General features: G+C 47.7%; 1 protein-coding gene across 3 annotated transcripts in view; it reads left to right on the top strand.

The window, feature by feature from the left end:
- Positions 1 to 23,737, top strand: part of LOC139763181 (uncharacterized) — a 155,398-nt gene that overhangs the window by 120,464 nt on the left and 11,197 nt on the right. For all 3 annotated transcript variants that reach the window (XM_071688900.1, XM_071688899.1, XM_071688901.1), the window contains exons 7-8: positions 15,576 to 15,712; positions 19,232 to 19,853. In XM_071688900.1, coding sequence (XP_071545001.1) covers positions 15,576 to 15,712; positions 19,232 to 19,853 — 759 coding nt within the window. The remainder of the gene's footprint in view (positions 1 to 15,575; positions 15,713 to 19,231; positions 19,854 to 23,737) is intronic.

The following is a 23,737-nucleotide window of genomic DNA, read 5'->3' as shown; positions in this document are numbered from 1 at the left end:
TACCCATCATTCTTGTAGTTTTTGTTATGGATGGTATAATACTAGTGTCGATCTATCGCCAGATGAGGGCCGCCACTGGCGTCAAAGATAGATGGATGGATAGATGGAAGGAGAGAGAGAGAGAGAGAGAGAGAGAGAGAGAGAGAGAGAGAGAGAGAGAGAGAGAGAGAGAGATGAGAGAGAGAGATGAGAGAGAGAGAGAGAGAGAGAGAGAGAGAGAGAGAGAGAGAGAGAGAGAGAGAGAGAGAGAGAGAGATGAGAGAGAGAGATGAGAGAGAGAGAGAGAGAGAGAGAGAGAGAGAGAGAGAGAGAGAGAGAGAGAGAGAGAGAGAGAGAGAGAGAGAGAGAGAGATGAGAGAGAGAGATGAGAGAGAATGTCCTCACGTCAGAGAGAGAGAGAGAGAGAGAGATCTATCCAAGAGACGGTATTGGAGAGCCAAAAAAAAAGGAAAAGAAAAAAATTATAAGAAAATTACCTCTGGGTTATTTATAACAATTTACAATATAACAATTTACAATATAACAATTTACAATATAACAATGTCAACAATATATGATTGACATACGAGTTACTGTAGCGACCGAACTATGGACCCTCACACACAGGCAAGGTCATGTCCATTCAGATGAAGCGACTGGCTAATCTCTGAAACGACTTGTTAATCCCCCGGCCTCACTGATTAGGGCCAGGGAGGGAGCCAATCCCAGCCAGCCTAGCTGGCAGGGGGTCGTCCGAGATGAAGGGTGCGACAACCTGATTGGCTGTGTGAGGTTCGAGGCACCCAGTGTGACGATTCTGATTGGCTGTCCCAAACCCCAGTGCCCTCATAGGACGAATGGGATTGGTTGACGCGTGTCCGAACCCCTGCAAAACAACATTGGCTTGACGATGGCTTCGACCAAGCCAAAAAAAAAAAAAAAGAAAAAAAAAAAAACCTCTAATTGCCAATTCCATAACCTCACCAACAACCCCCATGAGATTACCCCAGTGGTAGAGACGAACCCCATCAACCTCAAGGAGCGAAATAGATGACCAAAATACCTTAAAAAAATACAAAGGGAGGAGGGGGTAAAGATTTTAAGCCTATTAAAAAACGGAGTCAAAGATAAAGGATTGGAAGAAGGGGTTGGGGGGTTGGGGGGGTTGTGGGGGGTTGGGGGGTTGGGGGGGTTGTGGGGGGTTGGGGGGTTGGGGGGGTTGTGGGGGGTTGGGGGGTTGGGGTTGTGGGGGGTGTGTGTGGGGGGGGGATTTCCCCCGCCTTCCATGTGACCTCGAATGTGTCATGAATTAAGAACTTGACCTTTCACAGTCGCTGGCATGGCGGCCCACACACTTTTCACTGGCTCGACAGTGCCTTTCTTTCTCTCTTTTCACTGCTCGACAGTGCCTTTACTTCTCTCTTTTCACTGAGTCGACAGTGCCTTTACTTCTCTCTTTTCACTGAGTCGACAGTGCCTTTACTTCTCTCTTTTCACTGAGTCGACAGTGCCTTTACTTCTCTCTTTTCACTGAGTCGACAGTGCCTTTACTTCTCTCTTTTCACTGAGTCGACAGTGCCTTTACTTCTCTCTCTTCACTGAGTCGACAGTGCCTTTACTTCTCTCTGAGTCGACAGTGCCTTTCCTTCTCTCTTCACCGAGTCGACAGTGCCTTTACTTCTCTCTTCACCGAGTCGACAGTGCCTTTACTTCTCTCTTTTCACTGAGTCGACAGTGCCTTTACTTCTCTCTTCACCGAGTCGACAGTGCCTGTACTTCTCTCTTCACTGGCTCGACAGTGCCTTTCTTTCTCTCTTCACTGAGTCGACAGTGCCTTTCTTTCTCTCTTCACTGAGTCGACAGGGACTTTTTTCTCTTCACTGGCTCGACAGTGACTTTTTTTTCTCTTTTCACAGGCTCGACAGTGACTTTCTTTCTCTCTTCACTGGCTCGACAGTGACTTTCTTTCTTTCTTCACTGAGTCGACAGTGACTTTTTTTCTCTTTTCACTGGCTCGACAGTGCCTTTACTTCTCTCTTCACTGAGTCGCCAGTGACTTTTTTTCTCTCTTCACTGAGTGACAGTGCCCTACTTTCTTCATTGGCTCGGCAGTGACTTTTTTCTCTTCACTGGCTCGACAGTGACTTTTTTTCTCTTTTCACTGGCTCGACAGTGACTTTCTTTCTCTCTTCACTTGCTCGACAGTGACTATTCACTGCCTTGTCAGGGCTTGTTTACCCACCTCGACAGTGTCTTTTTGACCATCTCGTCAGTGCCTCTTGACGTCACTGTCTTGACAGTGCTCATCACTGTCTATAGCTTGGGCCTGCTCTAGGACCTGTTCACTGCCTCGGTAGGGCCTGTTCACTGCTTCGCTAGGGCCTGTTCACTGCCTCGCTAGGGCCTGTTCACTGCCTCGCTAGGGCCTGTTCACTGCCTCGTTAGGGCCTGTTCACTGCCTCGCTAGGGCCTGTTCACTGCCTCGCTAGGGCCTGTTCACTGCCTCGCTAGGGCCTGTTCACTGCCTCGTTAGGGCCTGGTCACTGCCTCGCTAGAGCCTGTTCACTGCCTCGCTAGGGCCTGTTCAACTGCCTCGCTAGGGCCTGTTCACTGCCTCGCTAGGGCCTGTTCAACTGCCTCGTTAGGGCCTGTTCACTGCCTCACTAGGGGCCTGTTCACTGCCTCGCTAGGGCCTGTTCACTGCCTCACTAGGGGCCTGTTCACTGCCTCGCTAACGCCTGTTCACTGCCTTGCTAGAGCCTGTTCACTGCCTTGCTAGGGCCTGTTCACTGCCTCGCTAGGGCCTGTTCACTGCTAATACTGGTCTTCACGTCTGTCTATCTATCTGAGTGTTTCCGCTAAGTCTATCAGCTAATCTCTTATCTCTTCCTATGGCTTTTGACCCTTATCAGTGATTGTGACAAGTTCACACACTGTTCTCGTTTCTAGTGTCAGTATGAAATGAATCAGAGTCAACCGAACTACTTAATGACCAAACGATTGTTAAACCACATGAACAACTATTACAACCCAAACTACCAAACGATTGTTAATCAGATTAACAACCACACTGCCATTACAACCCAAACTACCAAACGATTGTTAATCAAATGAACAACCACACTGCCATTACAACCCAAACTACCAAACGATTGTTAATCAAATGAACAACCACATTGCCATACAACTCAAACTACCAAACGACTGTTAATCAAATGAACAACCACATTGTCATACAACCCAAACTACCAAACGATTGTTAATCAAATGAACAACCATACTGCTATACAACCCAAACTACCAAACGATTGTTAATCAAATGAAGAACCACACTGCCATTACAACCCAAACTACCAAACGATTGTTAATCAAATGAACAACCACACTGCCATTACAACCCAAACTACCAAACGATTGTTAACCAAATTAACAACCACACTGCCATTACAACCCAAACTACCAAACGATTGTTAACCAAATGAACAACCACACTGCCATACAAACTAAACTACCAAACGATTGTTAATCAAATGAACAACCACATTACAATACAACCCAAACTACCAAACGATTGTTAACCAAATGAACAACCACACTGCCATACAACCCACACTACCAAACGATTGTTAATCAAATCAACAACCACACTGCCATACAACCCAAACTACCAAACGATTGTTAACCAAATTAACAACCACACTCCCATTTCAACCCAAACTACCAAACGATTGTTAACCAAATTAACAACCAAACTACCAATGGAAATCTGCAAACTACCAAACGACATCAACCAAAGTAATGACCAATCTACCATAAGAAAACTATCCAAAATTCTCAAAGTAAAGTGAACAAACGACCAGTTCGTCCTGTGAGAAACACAAACGACGCCCACTTTTATTTCCAGGATGATCTATACTGGTGGTTCAGAGGGGTGGGAGAGAGAAGTTTGGAGGGCTGGGGTTTGGAGGGTTGAGGTTTGGAGGGTTGGGGTTTGGAAGGCTGGGGTTTGGAAGGCTGGGGTTTGGAAGGCTGGGGTCTGGAGGGCTAGGGTTTGGAGGGCTGGGGTTTGGAGGGCTGGGGTTTGGAGGGCTGGGGTTTGGAGGGCTGGGGTTTGGAGGGCTGGGGTTTGGAGGGCTGGAGTTTGGAGGGCTGGGGTTTGGAGGGCTGGGGCTTGGAGGGCTGGGGTTTGGAGGGCTGGGGCTTGGAGGGCTGGGGTTTGGAGTAGTGCTACTCTGTCATCTGTTAAAGCAGATGTGTATGTGTGTGTCGTATGTGTGTGTCTGTGTGTGTGTGTGTGTGTGTGTGTGTGTGTGTGTGTATATGAGTGAGTGAGTGAGTGAGTGAGTGAGTGAGTGAGTGAGTGTGTGTGTGTGTGTGTGTAACGGTGGTAGACTCTTGTTCGGCTTTAACAGCTGCCAACACCAGGGGAAGTAGCAAACCAGGAGAGAGAGAGAGAGAGAGAGAGAGAGAGAGAGAGAGAGAGAGAGAGAGAGAGAGAGAGAGAGAGAGAGAGAGAGAGAGAGAGAGAGAGAGAGAGAGAGAGAGAGAGAAGGGGGGGGAGAGGTCACCCGAACGCCCCCCCCCCCCCCAGGCAGCTTCAGGGTGTCATGTGTCATGCCAGCTTCAGGGTGTCATGTGTCATGCCAGCTCCAGGGTGTCATATGAACACATACACTGCCTGGCTCCATGACACCTGTGAATCTTGCCTCAAACACCTGTATGGTTCTGTTGGCACACCTGTCACTTGCCTCAGATAATCGTATCTCCGTGTTACAACACCTGTGACCTCCCTACAGCAGTCGTATTTCCGTGTTACAACACCTGTGACCTCCCTATAACACTCGTGTCTCTGTGTTACAACACCTGTGACCTCTCTATAACACTTGTATCTCCGTGTTACAACACCTGTGACCTCCCTATAACACTCGTGTCTCTGTGTTACAACACCTGTGACCTCTCTATAACACTTGTATCTCCGTGTTACAACACCTGTGACCTCCCTACAGCAGTCGTATCTCCGTGTTACAACACCTGTGACCTCCCTATAACACTCGTGTCTCTGTGTTACAACACCTGTGACCTCTCTATAACACTTGTATCTCCGTGTTACAACACCTGTGACCTCCCTATAACACTCGTGTCTCTGTGTTACAACATCTGTGACCTCTCTATAACACTCGTATGTGACCTGAAACAAGACCTTCCTTGGGAAGACCATAATACACCACCTTTCCACTGGTCCCTAGGGCTGTGAGTAAGTAAGGTCGAGAGAGACAGACAACTGAACGTCAATTTCATCCATTTTGAACTCTGCAGTAGCGTACCCTCGGGGGAATATAATGCTTTGACCTCCCATTTCAACTATGCCCCATTCTCTGTCTCTTCTCTCTTCTCTTCATGGCTGAAGATCTTGTGCTACAGATCTGAACACTGAGATGTGGGGGAAGTCTCTCTGAGATGTGTCGTGTGGCGAGTTGAGAATCTTCAATTGAATATTCTTGTACACACGATAATCCCCCGACCTGAATATCTACCAATTTGTGATTCCAAGTATTTCGTGAACTTGCTATTGAATATTTACCAAAATATGATTCTGGGAATCTTGAAAAGTCAAACTGAATATTTGATAATTTGTTATTCTATGAATCTTAAAAACTCCCACTTGAATATTCACCACCCATCTGGATTCTACGTCTGGAGAATCTTCATTTGAATATTCATCACTATGGATTCTAAGAAGCTCGAGACCCCGTAATTGAATATTCATCAATATCAGAGAATCTTCGATTCGAGGATTCATGAGAAGAAACTTCCTTCAGAGCACTGTAACGGGAGACCCTGGGCGACTTGCTGGCGGACGAGGACACGAACGAGGACACGAAGGAGGGAGGACACGAACGAGGACACGAACGAGGGCACGAATGAGGGCGGACGCGAACGAGGACACGAACGAGGGAGGATACGAAAGAGGACGAGAACGAGGAAGGACACGAACGAGGACGAGAACGAGGGAGGACACGAACGAGGGAGGACACGGACGAGGACACGAACGAGGGCACGAACGAGGGAGGACACGAACGAGGATACGAACGAGGACACGAACGAGGACACTCATTAGACTGAGGCCAGAGAGGGGAGGATGGGGTGTTGGGCACCTCAGTGTGAAGCCCCGCATTCATGTGGTACAAGAGTAAATTCATTTTCCATCGACGAAGAAAAGAAAAAGAGGAAAATATTCCTCACCCACCTTGGCTGGGTCGCTCTGTGGATTCCGTCCAGTGGTTACTGTGGATGTCGAGTTCCAATGGAGAAAAAATCTTACACTTATGTCGAGAGAAGAGTCTGTATACAGGATTCGTCCAGTGGTTACTGTGGATGTCGAGTTCCACTGGGAAAAAAACTTAACACCTATGACGAGAGAAGAGCCTGTATACAGGTTTCGTCCAGTGGCTGCTGTGGATTTCGAGTTCCACTGGGGAAAAATACTTACACACGTCGAGAGAAGAGTCTGTATACAGGTTTCGTCCAGTGGTTACTGTGGATGTCGAGTTCCACTGGGGAAAAAAAACTTAACACCTATGACGAGAGAAGAGTCTGTATACAGGGTTCGTCCAATGGTTGCTGTGGATGTCGAGTTCCACTGGGAAAAAAACTTAACACCTATGACGAGAGAAGAGTCTGTATACAGGGTTCGTCCAATGGTTGCTGTGGATGTCGAGTTCCACTGGGGAAAATAAACTTAACAACCTATATCGAGAGAAGAGACTGTCTACATGGCTACAGAGGAGAGCCTAACCTAACCAGGAGATAATGATGTGTCCGGTGAACAGAAAAATGGTTTTAGAATGGTCAGGCAATGGCCTCTCTATCTCCTCCAGGTTTTTAGGGTGTCAGAAAATGGCCTGACTCTCTCTCTCTCTCTCTCTCTCTCTCTCTCTCTTCACCAGGTTCCAGGAGCCAGGTTGCAGAGGGTCAGAAAATGACCTCACCCCTTCAGCTTCCAGGAGGTCAGAAAATGACCTCTCTGTCCTCCACGTTCTACGTCAGAGAGTGACCTTTCTCCTCGAAGTTCTAATGGGTCAGAAAGTGGCCTGTCTCTCCTTCAGGTTCCAGAGGGTCAGAGAGTGACCTCTCTCCTCCAGGTTCCAGAAGGTCAGAAAGTGGCCTCTCCCTCTCCTCCAGGTTCCAGAGGGTCAGAAAGTGACCACTCTCCTCCAGGTCACAGAGGGTCAGAAAGTGGCCTGTCTCCCTTCTCCAGGTTCCAGAGGGTCAGAAAGTGGCCTGTCTCCCTCCACCAGGTTCCAGAGGGTCGGAAAGTGGCCTGTCTCCCTCCTCCAGGTCTCAGGGGGTCAGAAACTGCCCTCCCTCCTCCAGGTTCCAGAGGGTCAGAAAGTGGCCTCCCTCCTCCAGGTTCCAGAGGGTCAGAAAGTGGCATATCTCCCTCCTCCAGGTTCCAGAGGGTCAGAAAGTGGCCTCCCTCCCTCCTCCAGGTTCCAGAGGGTCAGAAAGTGGCCTCCCTCCCTCCTCCAGGTTCCAGAGGGTCAGAAAGTGGCCTCCATCCCTCCTCCAGGTTCCAGAGAGTCAGAAAGTGGCCTGTCTCCCTCCTCCAGGTTCCAGAGAGTCAGAAAGTGGCCTGTCTCCCTCCTCCAGGTCACAGAGGGTCAGAGAGTGGCCTGTCTCCCTCCTCCAGGTTTCAGAGGGTCAGAAAGTGGCCTCCCTCCCTCCTCCAGGTTTCAGAGGGCCAGAGACAACCTGGAAGCTAAGCAGGGGAGGAGTGGAGAGTCGTTCACTCCAGTATAGATTCCACAGCCAAGACAAACGTCAGGTGGAGGGGAAGGAGAGTCATTTGGTGGAGTAAAAATTCGTGTTGAGGTTACTTTAGTGGACTGGTGTGGTAAGAAGAGGAAGAAGGAAGGATGTGTGGTGCTTAAAGGCGACGGTGGGTTCCCGGTGGTGGATGATGGTTCCACCTCTCATCCACACTGGTGGCCAGACACACACACACACACACACACACTCAGTAAGTGGAGGGCTGGTGGATGATGGTTCCACCCTTCATCCACACTGGTGGCCAGACACACACACACACACACAACCCTCCGTAAGTGGAGGGCTGGTGGATGATGGTTCCACCCCTCATCCACACTGGTGGCCAGACACACACACACACACACACACACACCCTCCGTAAGTGGAGGGCTGGTGGATGATTGCTCCACCTCTCATCCACACTAGTAGACAAACACCGTATGAAGTGGAGGGCTGGTGGAAGGCTCCAATCCCGTACCTCCTCCTCCTCCACATCGGTGGCCAGATTCCCCCGTAAGTGGAGGGCAGGTGGAAGGCTCCAGGCCTCTACCTCCTCCTCCACACTGGTGGCCAGACCTCACGAGTGGATAGCTGGCTGGCAGAGGTGGGTTGAGGGAGAAACCAATCTACCAGCGCGTCCAGGATTGTACAGACTGTCCTCTCTCTCTCTCTCTCTCTCTCTCTCTCTCTCTCTCTCTCTCTCTCTCTTCTCTAGGTTCCAGAGGGTCAAAAAATGGTCTCTCTCTCTCTGTCTCTCTCTCTTCTCTAGGTTCCAGAGGGTCAAAAATGGTCTCTCTCTCTCTCTCTCTCTCTCTCTCTCTCTCTCTCTCTCTCTCTCTCTCTCTCTCCTCTCTCTCTCTCTCTCTCTCTCTCTCTCTCTCTCTCTCTCTCTCTCTCTCTCACCCAGGGAGGTGATCCCTTCACTTGTCCTCACGGACATGGTGGCCTCCCTTCCCGTGTCATCGGTCAGAAATCGCTCACCTGCACGAACCTTCACCATCCTAATCCTTCCCGCTTCTGATATCACTAAAAATCCCTCCCCCCCTAACTCCCTCTAGCATCTGATACCATCAAATCCTCCTTAATTTGGCATCTGATACCACAAAATCCCCTCATTTTAGCATCTGATACCCTCAAAATCCCCTCAAAATCCCCTCATTTTAGCATCTGATACCACAAAATCCCCTCATTTTAGCATCTGATACCCTCAAAATCCCCTCATTTTTGCATCTGATACCACAAAATCCCCTCATTTTAGCATTTGATACCACAAAATCCCCTCATTTTACCATCGGATACCACAAAATCCCCTCATTTTAGCATCTGATACTACAAAATCCCCTCATTTTAGCATCTGATACCCTCAAAATCCCTCATTATTTGCATCTGATACCACAAAATCCCCTCATTTTAGCATTTGATACCACAAAATCCCCTCATTTTACCATCGGATACCACAAAATCCCCTCATTTTAGCATCTGATACTACAAAATCCCCTCATTTTAGCATCTGATACCCTCAAAATCCCCTCATTTTTGCATCTGATACCACAAAATCCCCTCATTTTAGCATTTGATACCACAAAATCCCCTCATTTTACCACCGGATACCACAAAATCCCCTCATTTTAGCATCTGATACTACAAAATCCCCTCATTTTAGCATCTGATACTGCAAAATACTCCCACCTTTCTTCAGCTCCGAGGCGACTTCGACGTGACTTCGATGCGACTTCATGATTTCGACGTGACTTCGATGCGACTTCATCGTAACTTCGATGCGACTTCGACGTGAATTCGATGCGACTTCATCATAACTCCGATGTGACTTCGACTTGACTTCGATGCGACTTCATCGTAACTTCGATGCGACTTCGACATGACTTCGACTTGACTTCGATGCGACTTCATCGTAACTTCGATGCGACTTCGACATGACTTCGACGTGACTTAGATGCGACTTCGACGTGACTTCGACGTGACTTCGATGCGACTTCAACGTAACTTCGATGCGACTTCGACGTGACTTCGATGCGACTTCGACGTGACTTCGATGCGACTTCGACGTGACTTCGATGCGACTTCGACATGACTTCGATGCGACTTCGATGCGACTTCGACGTAACTTCGATGCGACTTCGACATGACTTCGACGTGACTTAGATGCGACTTCGACATGACTTCGACGTGACTTAGATGCGACTTCGACATGACTTCGACGTGACTTCGATGCGACTTCGACGTGACTTCGATGCGACTTCGACATGACTTCGACTTGACTTCAACGTGACTTCGATGCTCTTGGGCGCTTGTGGCCCGTGTTCGAGTGGTCCAGTTATTAACCCTCGAATGATGAAGTAATGACAGCTTCTCAGGTTAGGTCCCCCAGTCGTAACTACCGAAGTGGTACATCCAACCCTTGTTACTGAAGTGGTTGGCTGACCCATTCCAATATTTGATATAATTGGACGATCCTTTCCAGTGGCTGAAGTGGTTTAATCTTCCTCCTCGCTACTAGACATTGAAGGGGTTAATAAAAACGAGTCACGGAGAGGGTTTCACCATCCCAGTTACTGGAAGGGGTTCAACAGTTCCATATTACTAGGAGGTTTCACCCATTTCAATTATTGGGGAGGGTTCACTCACCCCAATTGCTAGGGAGGTTCACCCATCAAACCATCCCAGTTACTGGTGAGGGGTCAGACCATTCCATTTACTGGGGTGAGTTTACCCACCCCAGTTACAGGAGGGGGTTCACCCACCCCAGTTACTGAGAAGGGTTTAAACCATCCCATTTACTGGGAGGTTCATACATCCCAGGTACCGGAAGGGTTCAAACTAACACAGTTACAGAAGGGGTTTAAACCACCCCAGTTACTGGGGAAGGCTGACCCACCCCAGTTACTGTGGAGGGTTCACCCACCCCAGTTACTGTGGAGGGTTCAGCCAGTGTGGTGTCTTCTCTGGTGCGACCCCCTTGGGAAGGGGGGGTGGGGGGGGGGTCAGGATGAACACTAGGTCTGCTGCCTCTCCCCAGCCCGTCGAGAGGCATCTGCTGCCTCTCCCCAGCCCGTCGAGAGGCATCTGCTGCCTCTCCCCAGCCCGTCGAGAGGCACCTGCTGCCTCTCCCCAGCCCGTCGAGAGGCATCTGCTGCCTCTCCCCAGCACGTCGAGAGGCATCTGCTGCCTCTCCCCAGCCCGTCGAGAGGCATCTGCTGCTCCACAAGAGGCCCCCGTGCCACTTGGGGTCAAGACGCAAGCTTCTTAAGACCCCAAGATGTGGGTCTGTCGCCCTCCTCCCTGTGTGTGTGTGTGTGTGTGTGTGTGTGTGTGTGTGTGTGTGTGTGTGTGTGTCTGTGTCTGTGTGTGTGTGTGTGTGTGTCTGTGTGTGTGTGTGTGTGTGTGTGTCTGTGTCTGTGTGTGTGTGTGTGTGTCTGTGTGTGTGTCTGTGTGTGTGTGTGTGTGTGTGTGTGTGTGTGTGTGTGTGTGTGTGTGTGTGTCTGTGTGTGTGTGTGTCTGTGTGTGTGTGTGTCTGTGTGTGTGTGTGTCTGTGTGTGGTTACAGTAGGTGATCACTATATTCCACTCGTCTTGGGCGCCTGAGCACTCTTTGTGAGGTTGAAAAACCTCTCACTCTTTGTAGGTCTCTCTCTCTCTCTCTCTTTCTCTCTCTCTCTCTCTCTCTCTCTCTCTCTCTCTCTCTCTCTCTCTCTCTCTCTCTCTCTCTCTCTCTCTCTCTCTCATCCCTTGGTGTACTGGCGGTGTTTGCAGAGGCGCCGTCCCTTACATAAGGGGGGGAGAGAGAGTGTCTGGCCCCCTTTTCAGACCTCAAGAAGAAGACGGAGGAGTCTTGGAAGTACCTGTAGAGTAGTGGTGTTGCCTCAGAAACCAAGCCAAGGAGTGTGTGAGGAGGTGGGGGACCCACTGGTGTTGTGGGGGGTCGGGTGGGTTGGTGGGTTGGTGGGTCGGGTGGGTTGGTGGGTTGGTGGGTCGGGTGGGCCAGGGCTTTGTCTGTCGTCTGTGGATTGGTTCACCTGTACCTCTCTGGTCCTCTCTCTCTCTCTCTTCCCCAACCCCTCGTTTCTCTTCCACTACATCTGTTCGCGTTTCCCTTCCCTCCTCGACTCTGTCCATTGGGCCTCCCAGTTCACAAGTTCTATCGGCAGTCATCCCCCTCCACACACACACACACACACACTCACACACACACACACACACACACACACACACACACACATACACCATTCCCTTCTCTTACGTCTCATGGTTCCACCCATGTAACTGTCTCTATCTACTGCTCTTCCTTCTCCCTTCCACACTCCCTCTCTCCCCGTCTCCCTCTGTTCGAACCCTTCCCACAAAACCGTAGAGTTTTGGCCACCCATTAACCAATCAGGGTCACTCTCTCCACAACGATGCCTAGCTCGGAACAACTTCGAAAACCCTTCAACTTCATTAATGCATTAGACTCGATGTCCACCAACATTCTAGGTATGAGGGAAGTGAATGACGTGAGATCTTGGTGTGTGTGTGTGTGTGTGTGTGTGTGTGTGTGTGTTTGTGTGAGGGATGTGTAGTGGCACAGGGTATACCTCAGGGGTGTGTGTGTGTGTGGGAGGGATGTGTAGTGGCACAGGGTGTGTGTGTGTGTGTGTGGGAGGGATGTGTAGTGGCACAGGGTGTGTGTGTGTGTGTGTGTGAGGGATGTGTAGTGGCACAGGGTATACCTCAGGGGTGTGTGTGTGTGGGAGGGATGTGTAGTGGTACAGGGTGTGTGTGTGTGTGTGTGTGTGTGTGTGTGGGATGTGTAGCGACACAGGGTATACCTCGGACTTCACCGCTGGACACCCGCATCATAAGAGGTGATCGAGAGCTTAATAAATCAACGTTGCACCATACCAACATCACTCACTCACAACCATCACGAATTACAGTTATTAATCCCAGAGTCCTTATGAAGGCTCAATGGAGTAATCACTCGACCCCTTCAAGAACTCGTGGCTTTAATGACCATGATCAATGTGGAGGGATTAATCCCCCAGCAATAACCAGGAGGAGGAGGAGCCACCAGCATCCCACGTAGGGAACCTTAAGGGATGCATAGCCACCTCCTCCTCCTCCTGGCTAACAAGCCTGCAGCCATTTCTCAAGGGCTCCCCCCTCCTTTAAATATTCATCAGGGTCGTATGAGGGGCGTACGGTACTTGGCCACGACAGCCAATCAGCTTCATCTATCAACGGAGGACGAGAACCCTTCACCTCCCCCAGAAGACAATAGTGGACTCGCCCAACCGGTGGCTTCGAGATTATTAAAGTTTACGCTACAAGAAGAGACGCCAGGTATCGGGAACAAGATCGAAAACCACAAAGACCACTTAACTGAGACAACATAGGGATAGACAGACGAATGGAGAGAGACAGATAAACAAGTTACTGCTAAAGCAGGCCAGTGGATAGACCTATGGCGATGATAGATATCGATTATACATTGCTAAACAGTCGCGAGATATACGGAGGTACACATCCGGGACACAGAGACATACGTATAGTTACATAGCGTCGTTAAGCAGCGCCACCCGGGCGGTCAAGTTACTATACTGACCATGGCATTATCTTGCTCAAGACGCAACCACTTCCAGCTCTTCGATTTTGCCAGTGGCTCCCACCCAGCTTAAGCCTACTGGACCCGTGGTGCAGGGCGCCCTGCCCCTCTTCGCCCCAGACCTCCTCTCCTGTAGGAGGCGAAGAAGAAGGAGGAGGAGAAGGAGAAGGAGGAGGAGGAGGAGGAGGAGGCGAACCCTGTGTTTCCCCTGTGGGAGGCTGGAGCGATTGATCCCAACATGTGGTTCTCTGGTACTTCAAGGTGTATAGACTGAATCATTGAATCAGGGGGTAGGGGCGTGGCTGCAGGGGATGGGTGGGAGGAGGGAATGGGTAGACTAGGGAGGGGTGAGAGGCGTGGAACAATACTGGAAGAGGGAGAGAGGGAGAGGCGAGGAATGGAAGGGAGGGAGGGAGGGAGGGAGTTAAGATGGTACGTGGGAGTTCAAAGGAAGCCCAGGTGACAAGCTGGTCTCCAGGTCACGGATATGGCAGGTATTCTAACTCTCAGGTCTCCAGGTCACGGAAATGGTGAGTACTCTAACTCTCAGGTCTCCAGGTCACGGAAATGGTGAGTATTCTAACAATCAGGTCTCCAGGTCATGGATGTGGTAGGTACTCTAACTTTCAGGTCTCCAGGTCACATATATATGGTAGGTATTCTAAATATCAGGTCTCCAGGTCACATATATATGGTAGGTATTCTAAATATCAGGTCTCCAGGTCACATACATGTCTGCCGAACATCATTTCTCCAGGTCCTCGGGCATGGTAGGCTGTATGGAGAGGAAGCAGGTCATACCAGGTCATTAGCTTTCTAACTATAACTTCCTTAATTTTGATTTTGATTTGATTTTGATCTTTGGGATCTGACTTAGATAATCGGGACTCTAACATTCATGATTTTGATTTTGAATTTTTGAATCCTGATTTTGATTTCCATGAGAGTGATCAATTACTCATGATTTTGAATGTGTGGTTTTGATTTTGAATATGACCCATTTCCAAATCAATTGTATTTCATCATAATCTATGTTCATGAGTCAAAGATTCCTCAATTTCCATTTTGATATTCACTACTTGTAAAGATGATTCTAATTTGAATATCATATTTCTGATTTTCTCGTTTTGATACCTTAGTTCACTGTTGTAACTTAGATTTAGATTTAGAAATCCCTAACTTCAATTCTTCATTGTGTCAGACTTTGATCGCTCTCTCTTGCCTTCATTTTGAACTCTTGTTTTCTCATGTCCGGGGATTTTGAATCTAAAGTCATAGATTCTGCCTGGCCAAAAGAAAAAAAAAATAAAAAAAGAACTCTCTCTCTCTCTCTCTCTCTCTCTCTCTCTCTCTCTCTCTCTCTCTCTCTCTCTCTCTTCCCTCCCCTCCTCCTCTCCACCTACACCTGACACACACACACATATAAGTCACAGTCGACACCACACCTGGCTTCCTTTCCACCTTCCACCTCACACACGTGCCTCCCGCCCTCACTCTACCGTCTGGGAAAGAGTTCGATCCTCCTCCCTCCAGCCTTCAGGGGATCATCGAACCCACAACAAGAGGCCTTAGGGAATCAGAGAATCTCACCTCCCAACTTCTGCATCCATCATACCTGATTCTTTATGATCGCGTAGTCGAAATCACGAGCGGGTTCGCCTGGGTTCGAGTCTTGAACGAGATGTTCGGCTTGACAGTCAACCCAGCTGTTCATCCCTTTCTCACAGATGGACGAAAGAGTGCCTGGCGTAGGCTGGGGTTGAGAATATATAACCTCGTCATAGACCATCAGGGTCTTCTGTTGTGTCCTTCCCACGTACTGTCCTCCAGCAGAAAACCTCATCATAGACCATCAGGTCTTTTGATGTGTCCTTCCCATGTGCTGTCCTCCAGCAGATAACCTCATCATAGACCATCAGGTCTTCTGGTGTGTCCTTCCTACGTACTGTCCTCCAGCAGATAACCTCGTCATAGAACCATCAGGTCTTCTGATGCGTCCTTCCCACGTACTGTCCTCCAACACATAACCTCATCATAGAACCATCAGGTCTTCTATCACCTGGCCTTCCCATGCACTGTTCTCCAACACATAACCTCATCATAGAACCATCAGGTCTTCCATCACCAGGCCTTCTTGCCTCCCAGTGTAACACTAGTGTATTGCCCCCTTCCACTCGTCCCTCCAGGTGTGCTGAACGGGTACCTGAAGCCGGAGGGCGTGTCCATGGAGTTCCTGCCGCCCATCTTACAGATGACAGGGACCAGCCACAATCAATGGTTCCAACACAAGTTCAACTTGACCAATGTCGTGGATAACTTTCAGGTGAGAGGAGGGAGCCACCCCCTGGGGTTTTCTTCAACCTTTTTTTTATGTTTCTTTCTTTCTTTTTGAACGTATACGAGGGACTTGAAACTGGCCCTTGGGGGGAAAAAAGGGGGTTATGGATAGTGACTGACGATAGTGGATGGTACGTTTCAGTCAGGGGATAAAGGCCTCAAGTTCCACTGACTTTTTTTTCTCTCTCTTTTTTTTTGATGGGGTTCGAACTTGGTACACCAAGGAACGAGGGACGAATAGATTAACTTGAGGAAGGGACGTGGAAGGTCGATTAAACTTGAGAGCAAAAAGGAAAAGATGAATTAACTTCTCGAACACGATAATCGAAACTTTCCCTGAACGATGAATTAGATTTTTGTGTACAGTGACTTACCTTTTTCCGTACGATAACTTAAGTTTTCGGTAGGTTGACTTATCCTTTTTCGTACGATAACTTATCCTTTTCCGTGCGATGATTTAAGTTTTCGGTACGATAACTTAACCTTTTCCGTACGATAAGTTAACCTTTTCTGTACAATAACTTAAATTTGCGGTACGATAACCGTACCTATTCTGTACGATAACTTATGTTTTCGGTACGATAACTTAACCTTTTTCGTACGATAAGTTAACCACTTAAAACCATTTAAGAATCTTACTTATACGAATATTTCAAAATAATTCGTATGCAAAAATTCTTTGTTTAGCTTAACAAAAACCTTTGCGTCCAATAATCTCACTTACTATGTACGATATCAGAATATATTGTTCACTGTACGTCAATATTCTGAATACGATCAAACGATCCTTCATCAAAAATGAATGACAAAAATGCCATAATTTCTCTAGTTTAATAGCTCTCTTCCTGGGTATAACAACTTTATACCCAAATGTATAATACCTCGCATCCACTGGACAGAGCAACTTAGCTCGGCGAGTACAATAACAATCCATAGCATACGATAACTTCAACAACTTGGCCTAAATATGTACGATAGCTTGGACAAAGTCATTCCCACAGTTTTCCAATATATGCACCATAATTTACCTCCTTAAACCCAATACAATTTTACCTGGGATCACACGAACTACCTACCTCAAGACTTAAAACAGGGTCCTTAGGTATTGGGCGGGGGGCTTTGGTTATTGTACAGCGGAAGTTGAGGATAATGGGCCGCGCCAGCTGCCGGCGGCATCGGGGGGATTGCTGACTGGCGTACGATACAAACTGAAAATGATACATATATATATATATATATATATATATATATATATATATATACATATATGTATGTGTGTGTGTGTGAGAGAGAGAGAGAGAGAGAGAGAGAGAGAGAGAGAGAGAGAGAGAGAGAGAGAGAGAGAGAGAGAGAGAGAGAGAGAGAGAGTGTTTCTTGAAAGAAACAAAAAAAAAAGAGACATTTTCCCCTCTATAATACTGGCAATCATAGGAACAAAAAGGAATAAAAAAAAGAACCCAACTGAGGACAGTCACTCTACCTTTTGTCTACCCACAAAAGCCTACTCTAAGGGAAGAGGGGGGGGGGGGGAGGCACACACACACACACACACACACACACACACACACACGCTCGACGCTAACCACTGTACCAAGCGTTCAACCCTAAAGACCTCAGAAGACGGAGTGGTGAGAGAGAGAGAGAGAGAGAGAGAGAGAGAGAGAGAGAGAGAGAGAGAGAGAGAGATTCAGAAATAAAAGCCAGTTACGGTCGCACTGTTGTTTTCTTTTGATGGCGTTCCATACGCTTCTACTGTGTCTTTTTTTATTATATTTATTTCTTATACATAAACAAAAGGGAATTATAGTGATATTCGGTTCTATTGTTATTCTATAATGTTTCTTTTTTTCATGTTTTTTTATACACAAACAAAAGGTAAAGTAATATCAAGTTCCATTGTTATCCTATGCTTTTATATAATGTTTTAAATAATCAAAAGGTAATTAAAGTAATATTCAGTTTTATTGTTACTCTATAGTATTTTTTCATCATCTTTTATCCATAAACAAAAGGTGATTAAAGTAATATTCGTGTCTATCATTACTCTATAGTTTTTTATCATCTTTTATGCATAAAAATGATAATTAGAATAATTTTCGTTTTTCAATGTAATTCTTTTCCACAATCTATTTTCTATTCTTGTAGCTTCATACTGGTATATACTGGTATAACACAGCTTCATACTGGTATATACTGGTATAACAGCATACTGGTATAACACAGCTTCATACTGGTATATACTGGTATAACACAGCTTCATACTGGTATATACTGGTATAACAGCATACTGGTATAACATAGCTTCATACTGGTATATACTGGTATAACACAGCTTCATACTGGTATATACTGGTATAACAGCATACTGGTATAACATAACTTCATACTGGTATATACTGGTATAACACAGCTTCATACTGGTATATACTGGTATAACACAGCTTCATACTGGTATATACTGGTATAACAGCATACTGGTATAACACAGCTTCATACTGGTATATACTGGTATAACATAGCTTCATACCGGTATAACACAGCTTCGTACAGGTATAACACAGCTTCATACTGGTATATACTGGTATAACACAGCTTCATACTGGTATAACACAGCTTCATACTGGTATATACTGGTATAACATAGCTTCATACTGGTATAACATAGCTTCATACCGGTATATACTGGTAAAACATAGCTTCATACTGGTATATACAGGTATAACATAGCTTCATACTGGTATATACTGGTGTAACATAGCTTCATACTGGTATAACACAGCTTCATACTGGTATATACTGGTATAACACAGCTTCATACTGGTATAACATAGCTTCATACCGGTATATACTGGTAAAACATAGCTTCATACTGGTATATACAGGTATAACATAGCTTCATACTGTATATACTGGTGTAACATAGCTTCATACTGGTATAACACAGCTTCATACTGGTATATACTGGGATAACACAGCTTCATACTGGTATAACATAGCTTCATACCGGTATATACTGGTAAAGCATAGCTTCATACTGGTATATACAGGTATAACATAGCTTCATACTGGTATATACTGGTGTAACATAGCTTCATACTGGTATAACACAGCTTCATACTGGTATATACTGGTATAACACAGCTTCATACTGGTATAACATAGCTTCATACCAGTATATACTGGTATAACACAGCTTCATACTGGTATATACTGGTATAACACAGCTTCATACTGGTATATACTGGTATAACACAGCTTCATACTGGTATAACATGGTATAACACAGCTTCATACTGGTATAACACAGCTTCGTACTGGTATAACACAGCCTCATACAGGTATAACACAGCCTCATACAGGTATAACACAGCCTCATACTGGTATAACACAGCTTCATACTGGTATATACTGGTATAACACAGCTTCATACTGGTATATACTGGTATAACACAGCTTCATACTGGTCTATACGTAGGTTCCTGAGTGTGTTGATGTCTCGTAACAGATCGTGCTGGAGGCCAAACGTGCCAGGACGTACAGCGACATAGCCATAGATGACGTGCAGCTGGCGTATGGCGATGACTGCACAGATCACTCCACCATGCCCGAACTACGACCACTCACCACCACTACCACCACCATTACCACCACCGATACCACCATCGATACCACCACCGATACCACCATCGATACCACCACCGATACCACCACCGATACCACCACCGATACCACCACCATCATCTACGCTACCACCAGCTCTTACCAGTCACCCAGCACCACCCTCTCCACCAATCTCACCGTCTCCACCACTCCAGCCACTAACTCCTCCTCCTCCTCTTCTTCTTCTTCCTCTTCCTCCTCCTCCTCTTCCTCTTCCTTCACCGCCACCATACGATCGACTACCACGCCGTCCTCAAGCCTACCACCTGCTACCACACCACCAGCTACCACAACGCCCACCACAACACTCCCCAGGACACCAGCATCCACCTCACCACCACCACCGACCACCGCATCATCCACCACAGGATCATCCACCACAATGCTCTCCACCACCACGTCACCCACCACCACAGTCCAGGCTACAGTGAGGGAGGAGACCCAGGACACAACGACTCCAGAAGAAGGTCAGTTCCTCTGCTGTAGGTTGTGTATACACGTTCCTGGGGACAAATTTCTCTAGGGACATTAGATTTCGTCGTCTAGGGTGTAAAAATAAAGTCGACACTCTTCAGCAACTCTTGTATCCATTTAGTAATAGTTGGCCTCAGGTTTGATGGGTCTATGATAGCTGGTCAGGCTGGTGTGTGTGCATGGCAATCATCGAATACATGTGTATATTTCTTATTCCCCATTTTTCCTTAGGGTGATTATTTCCTCTCAGAAAGCGATGATTCTGTCTCTGTCAAGCGAACAGCAATGTTTACTGTGGTCGGGGGCCATGGCGATCTCCAGTCTTTCATTTCCTTAAGCATTTCCAGTCTTACAGTCTTCACTCTTGTCAACATCATGGCATCCACAAGATGGGGTCTACTGGTGATAACATCTTCCTTCATTTTCTAAAGTTCCTCACAGGTTTCCTCCTTCCTCTGATAGCTCTGTCCTTCCTTCCATCACTGAGCACAGAAACCACACAGCTGCCATTTCTTGTCTTCTAAACAGTTGTTCCCGTTGTACAAAGGAGTGGTTTCCCCATCTCGTACTGAACACTACTCATACATCAAGAGCGGGTTTATCTCCACACATTTACTTAACAGCTCAGTCTAAAATAATCAAGACTTTATCCCACTCTCCCTAGTCTGACTGCAGAAGTTAAACCACCTAAACCACACCACCACAGTGTTGGCTCGCTCTCCCACCTCTATATTACTGCGGGTTCTGCTCCAGAGAACTGGCTGCTTGTATGCCCCCCCCGCCATTAGCGAGACCAGGTGACACTCGGCAAAGCTACGTCGCGTCACATGAGGAAGGAGGAATATGACGCCTTTGGCCAACTCGAGAATGAACCATTGCGACGTCTATCTTCTTCCCTACACCGCTAAGATGTTGCCTCTCCTTCCTAAACTTTATGTCTCTCGTAAGACCTGTCCCGTTCCTTCTTCTCTCCTTCCTGCTTCTCTCCTTACATCATTACCCTGTCAGTCCGCTCTCAGGTTCAGTGTGAGGAGAGGTTTTAATGAGGACCATTGCCCATGATTGGAGATATCATATCACACACACACACACACACACACACACACACACACACACACACAGGAGGGTGTATGGGGGGGGGGGGGGCCGGCATTCTACCACAGTTGTTTTAAGGAAGCAACAACATTCCTATATACCAAAGAACATTCTCATGGTGTGAGGACACGACACAGCAGACCCTCTAGTGTTGTGACCTCAGAGCACAGCAAACTCCTTCGTGTGGGGTGATCTCACGACACAGGAGAGAGAGAGAGATTTCTTGCTTGTGGATAATTCTTCTGTGTCTCGGTCAAGAGAATACGACGACCCAACAACCAAACCAGAAGATCTTAGTGTAACCTAAAAAATCACAACATGGAAGGTGATGATGACATCAAGAACAACAAACAAACAAACACATGAGGCTGGAAATATGGGATAAGAATTTGAGACTAAATTGACCATACATGAAAATGAAAATACGACAGTGAGATAGACACTGATAAATATAAACAAATGAGACAAGAGCGAGAGATGAGTAAATGTGAGACAATAGAAACATGGCGATAACATTTCCATGGAAGAAATGTAATAGATTTATCAATGTGTGTGATTTCTATTTCCAAGAAATAGAATGGCGAGAGAAATATAATACTTCCTGCAGAGGCGTAGCCGAGAAATAAGAGCAGTTTGAGAAATATTTGCTGTTGTTCGGAGTTTGGGGCGCGGGGTCGTTACTAACCAGGTCGAAGTGGGGTCGTTATAGGTCAGGTCGAAGTGTGGTCGTTACTGCCTCTGGTCAGGTCGAAGTAGGGTCGTTACTGCCTCTGGTCAGGTCGAAGTGGGGTCGTTACTGCCTCTGGTCAGGTCGAAGTGGGGTCGTTACCGCCTCTGGTCAGGTCGAAGTGGGGTCGTTACCGCCTCTGGTCAGGTCGAAGTAGGGTCGTTACTTGTCACTGCACACAAAAATCTGGTCAGGTCGAAGTAGTGGGGGGAGGCGGGTCGTTAATGGTTCCCTTTTCCACTGTGGCGTCTCGCCTGACCACCCTACCTTTGCCACGACTTCATGGGACGACCTCTTTCAAGACATCATGGGTCGACGACCTAATGGTAGAACTTAATGGGACGACCTCCTAGTACGACTTCATGGGACGACCTCCCTTGATAGGGCCAAGAGGGACGACCCCTTTGGCACGACCACACTATCTCTGATTCCTCCTTGCCTTCCCTTCACTGAGGGCCACGGTGAGGTGCTATGACGACCATCTTCAGCGTGTCTTGGCTGTAGGTACGACCCCGTATTCAACGACCCCCTTCATGGATGACCCTTTCCCCGTTCCCACACCAGTGTCACAACGACCCCACAAACCATCCACGACTCTCTTGAACAACGACCCCACAAACCATCCACGACCCTCTTAAACAACGACCCCACAAACCATCCACAACCCTCTTAAACAACGACCCCACAAACCATCCACGACCCTCTTAAACAACGACCCCACAAACCATCCACGACCCTCTTAAACAACGACCCCACAAACCATCCACAACCCTCTTAAACAACGACCCCACAAACCTTCCACAACCCGCTTAAACAACGACCCCACAAACCATCCACAACCCGCTTAAACAACGACCCCACAAACCATCCACGACCCTTTTAAACAACGACCCCACAAACCATCCACGACCCTTTTCCTTCCACCTTCAGCGTGTGTTAACCTTAACTCAGTCATGGCTGCCTCATCGGCCACGACCTCCTGCCGCCAACGTACGACCCTCACCCTGACGACTCTACGACCCTTTGAGGCCAACGTACGGCCCTCACCCTGACGACTCTACGACCCTCTGAGGCCAACGAAGGTCTCCCTCACAGTGTAACATAACACCTGCTAACTTCCCCGGCCCAGTGTGGGGCCCAGATCTAATAACGTTACCTTCCATTTTCTTCCGTCACTGCCAGGCTAAACTACAGCTTCCTTCCTTCCTTCCTTCCTTCCTTCCTTCCTTCCTTCCTTCCTTCTTTCATGGTGTTGCCCACCACGACCTTCTCCTAAAGACTCCTCCCTGGCCCCAAGGCTGCTCTCCCTCCAGTAGCAGGGAAAAATGGAGACACTTCTCGAGTGATTGAGTTCTGTACTCAGTGTCTGTACTCATGGTGATGGAGACGCGCGCGCGCGCCCATCCACCAACCTCTCACACCTCCTCGACGTAGGTGGCTGTCGCTGTCTCTTCCTTATCCCCATGGCATCCTTGTGGCGTTGCAGAACACTGGCGACAGAGAGGTGAAGGGAAGGCAACAAGAAGCACCTGATCTAAAGTTGTTTCAACGTGTGACTATAGGGGGGCTGGCGCGAGGGGCTAAGCTGGTTTATCCCCCAGAAGGGAGTCATAAAACTAGTTTATAACTCGGGCTATCTTCTCTCTCTCTCTCTCTCTCTCTCTCTCTCTCTCTCTCTCTCTCTCTCTCCGGCTCCATACCGCCACCCCTCGATCATGATGATAAACAAAATGGTTGATCGTAATGGGGGTGTGGGTTGAGGTGGGGTGATGGGGGGGAGGGAGGGGTAACAATGAGTGGGCGGGGTGGGTGAGGGAGGAGGGAGGAGGGAGGGAGGAGGGTGGGGGGGAGGGGCAACAATGAGTGAGGGAAGGAGGAGGGAGGAGGTTTGGGGTGAGAGATGGGATAATAGGCATGTGATACGTGGTGATATAGCAGTAATTGGGGAGAGAGGGGAGAGAGAGGGGAGAGAGGGGAGAGAGAGAGAGAGAGAGAGAGAGAGAGAGAGAGAGAGAGAGAGAGAGAGAGAGAGAGAGAGAGAGAGAGGGAGGGAGA

The sequence above is a fragment of the Panulirus ornatus genome, chromosome 46, assembly GCF_036320965.1.
Source record: "Panulirus ornatus isolate Po-2019 chromosome 46, ASM3632096v1, whole genome shotgun sequence".
Classification (NCBI taxonomy): Eukaryota; Metazoa; Arthropoda; class Malacostraca; order Decapoda; family Palinuridae; genus Panulirus; species Panulirus ornatus.
Note: the sequence above shows the minus strand (reverse complement) of the source record. Positions and strands in the feature narration are given on the sequence as shown.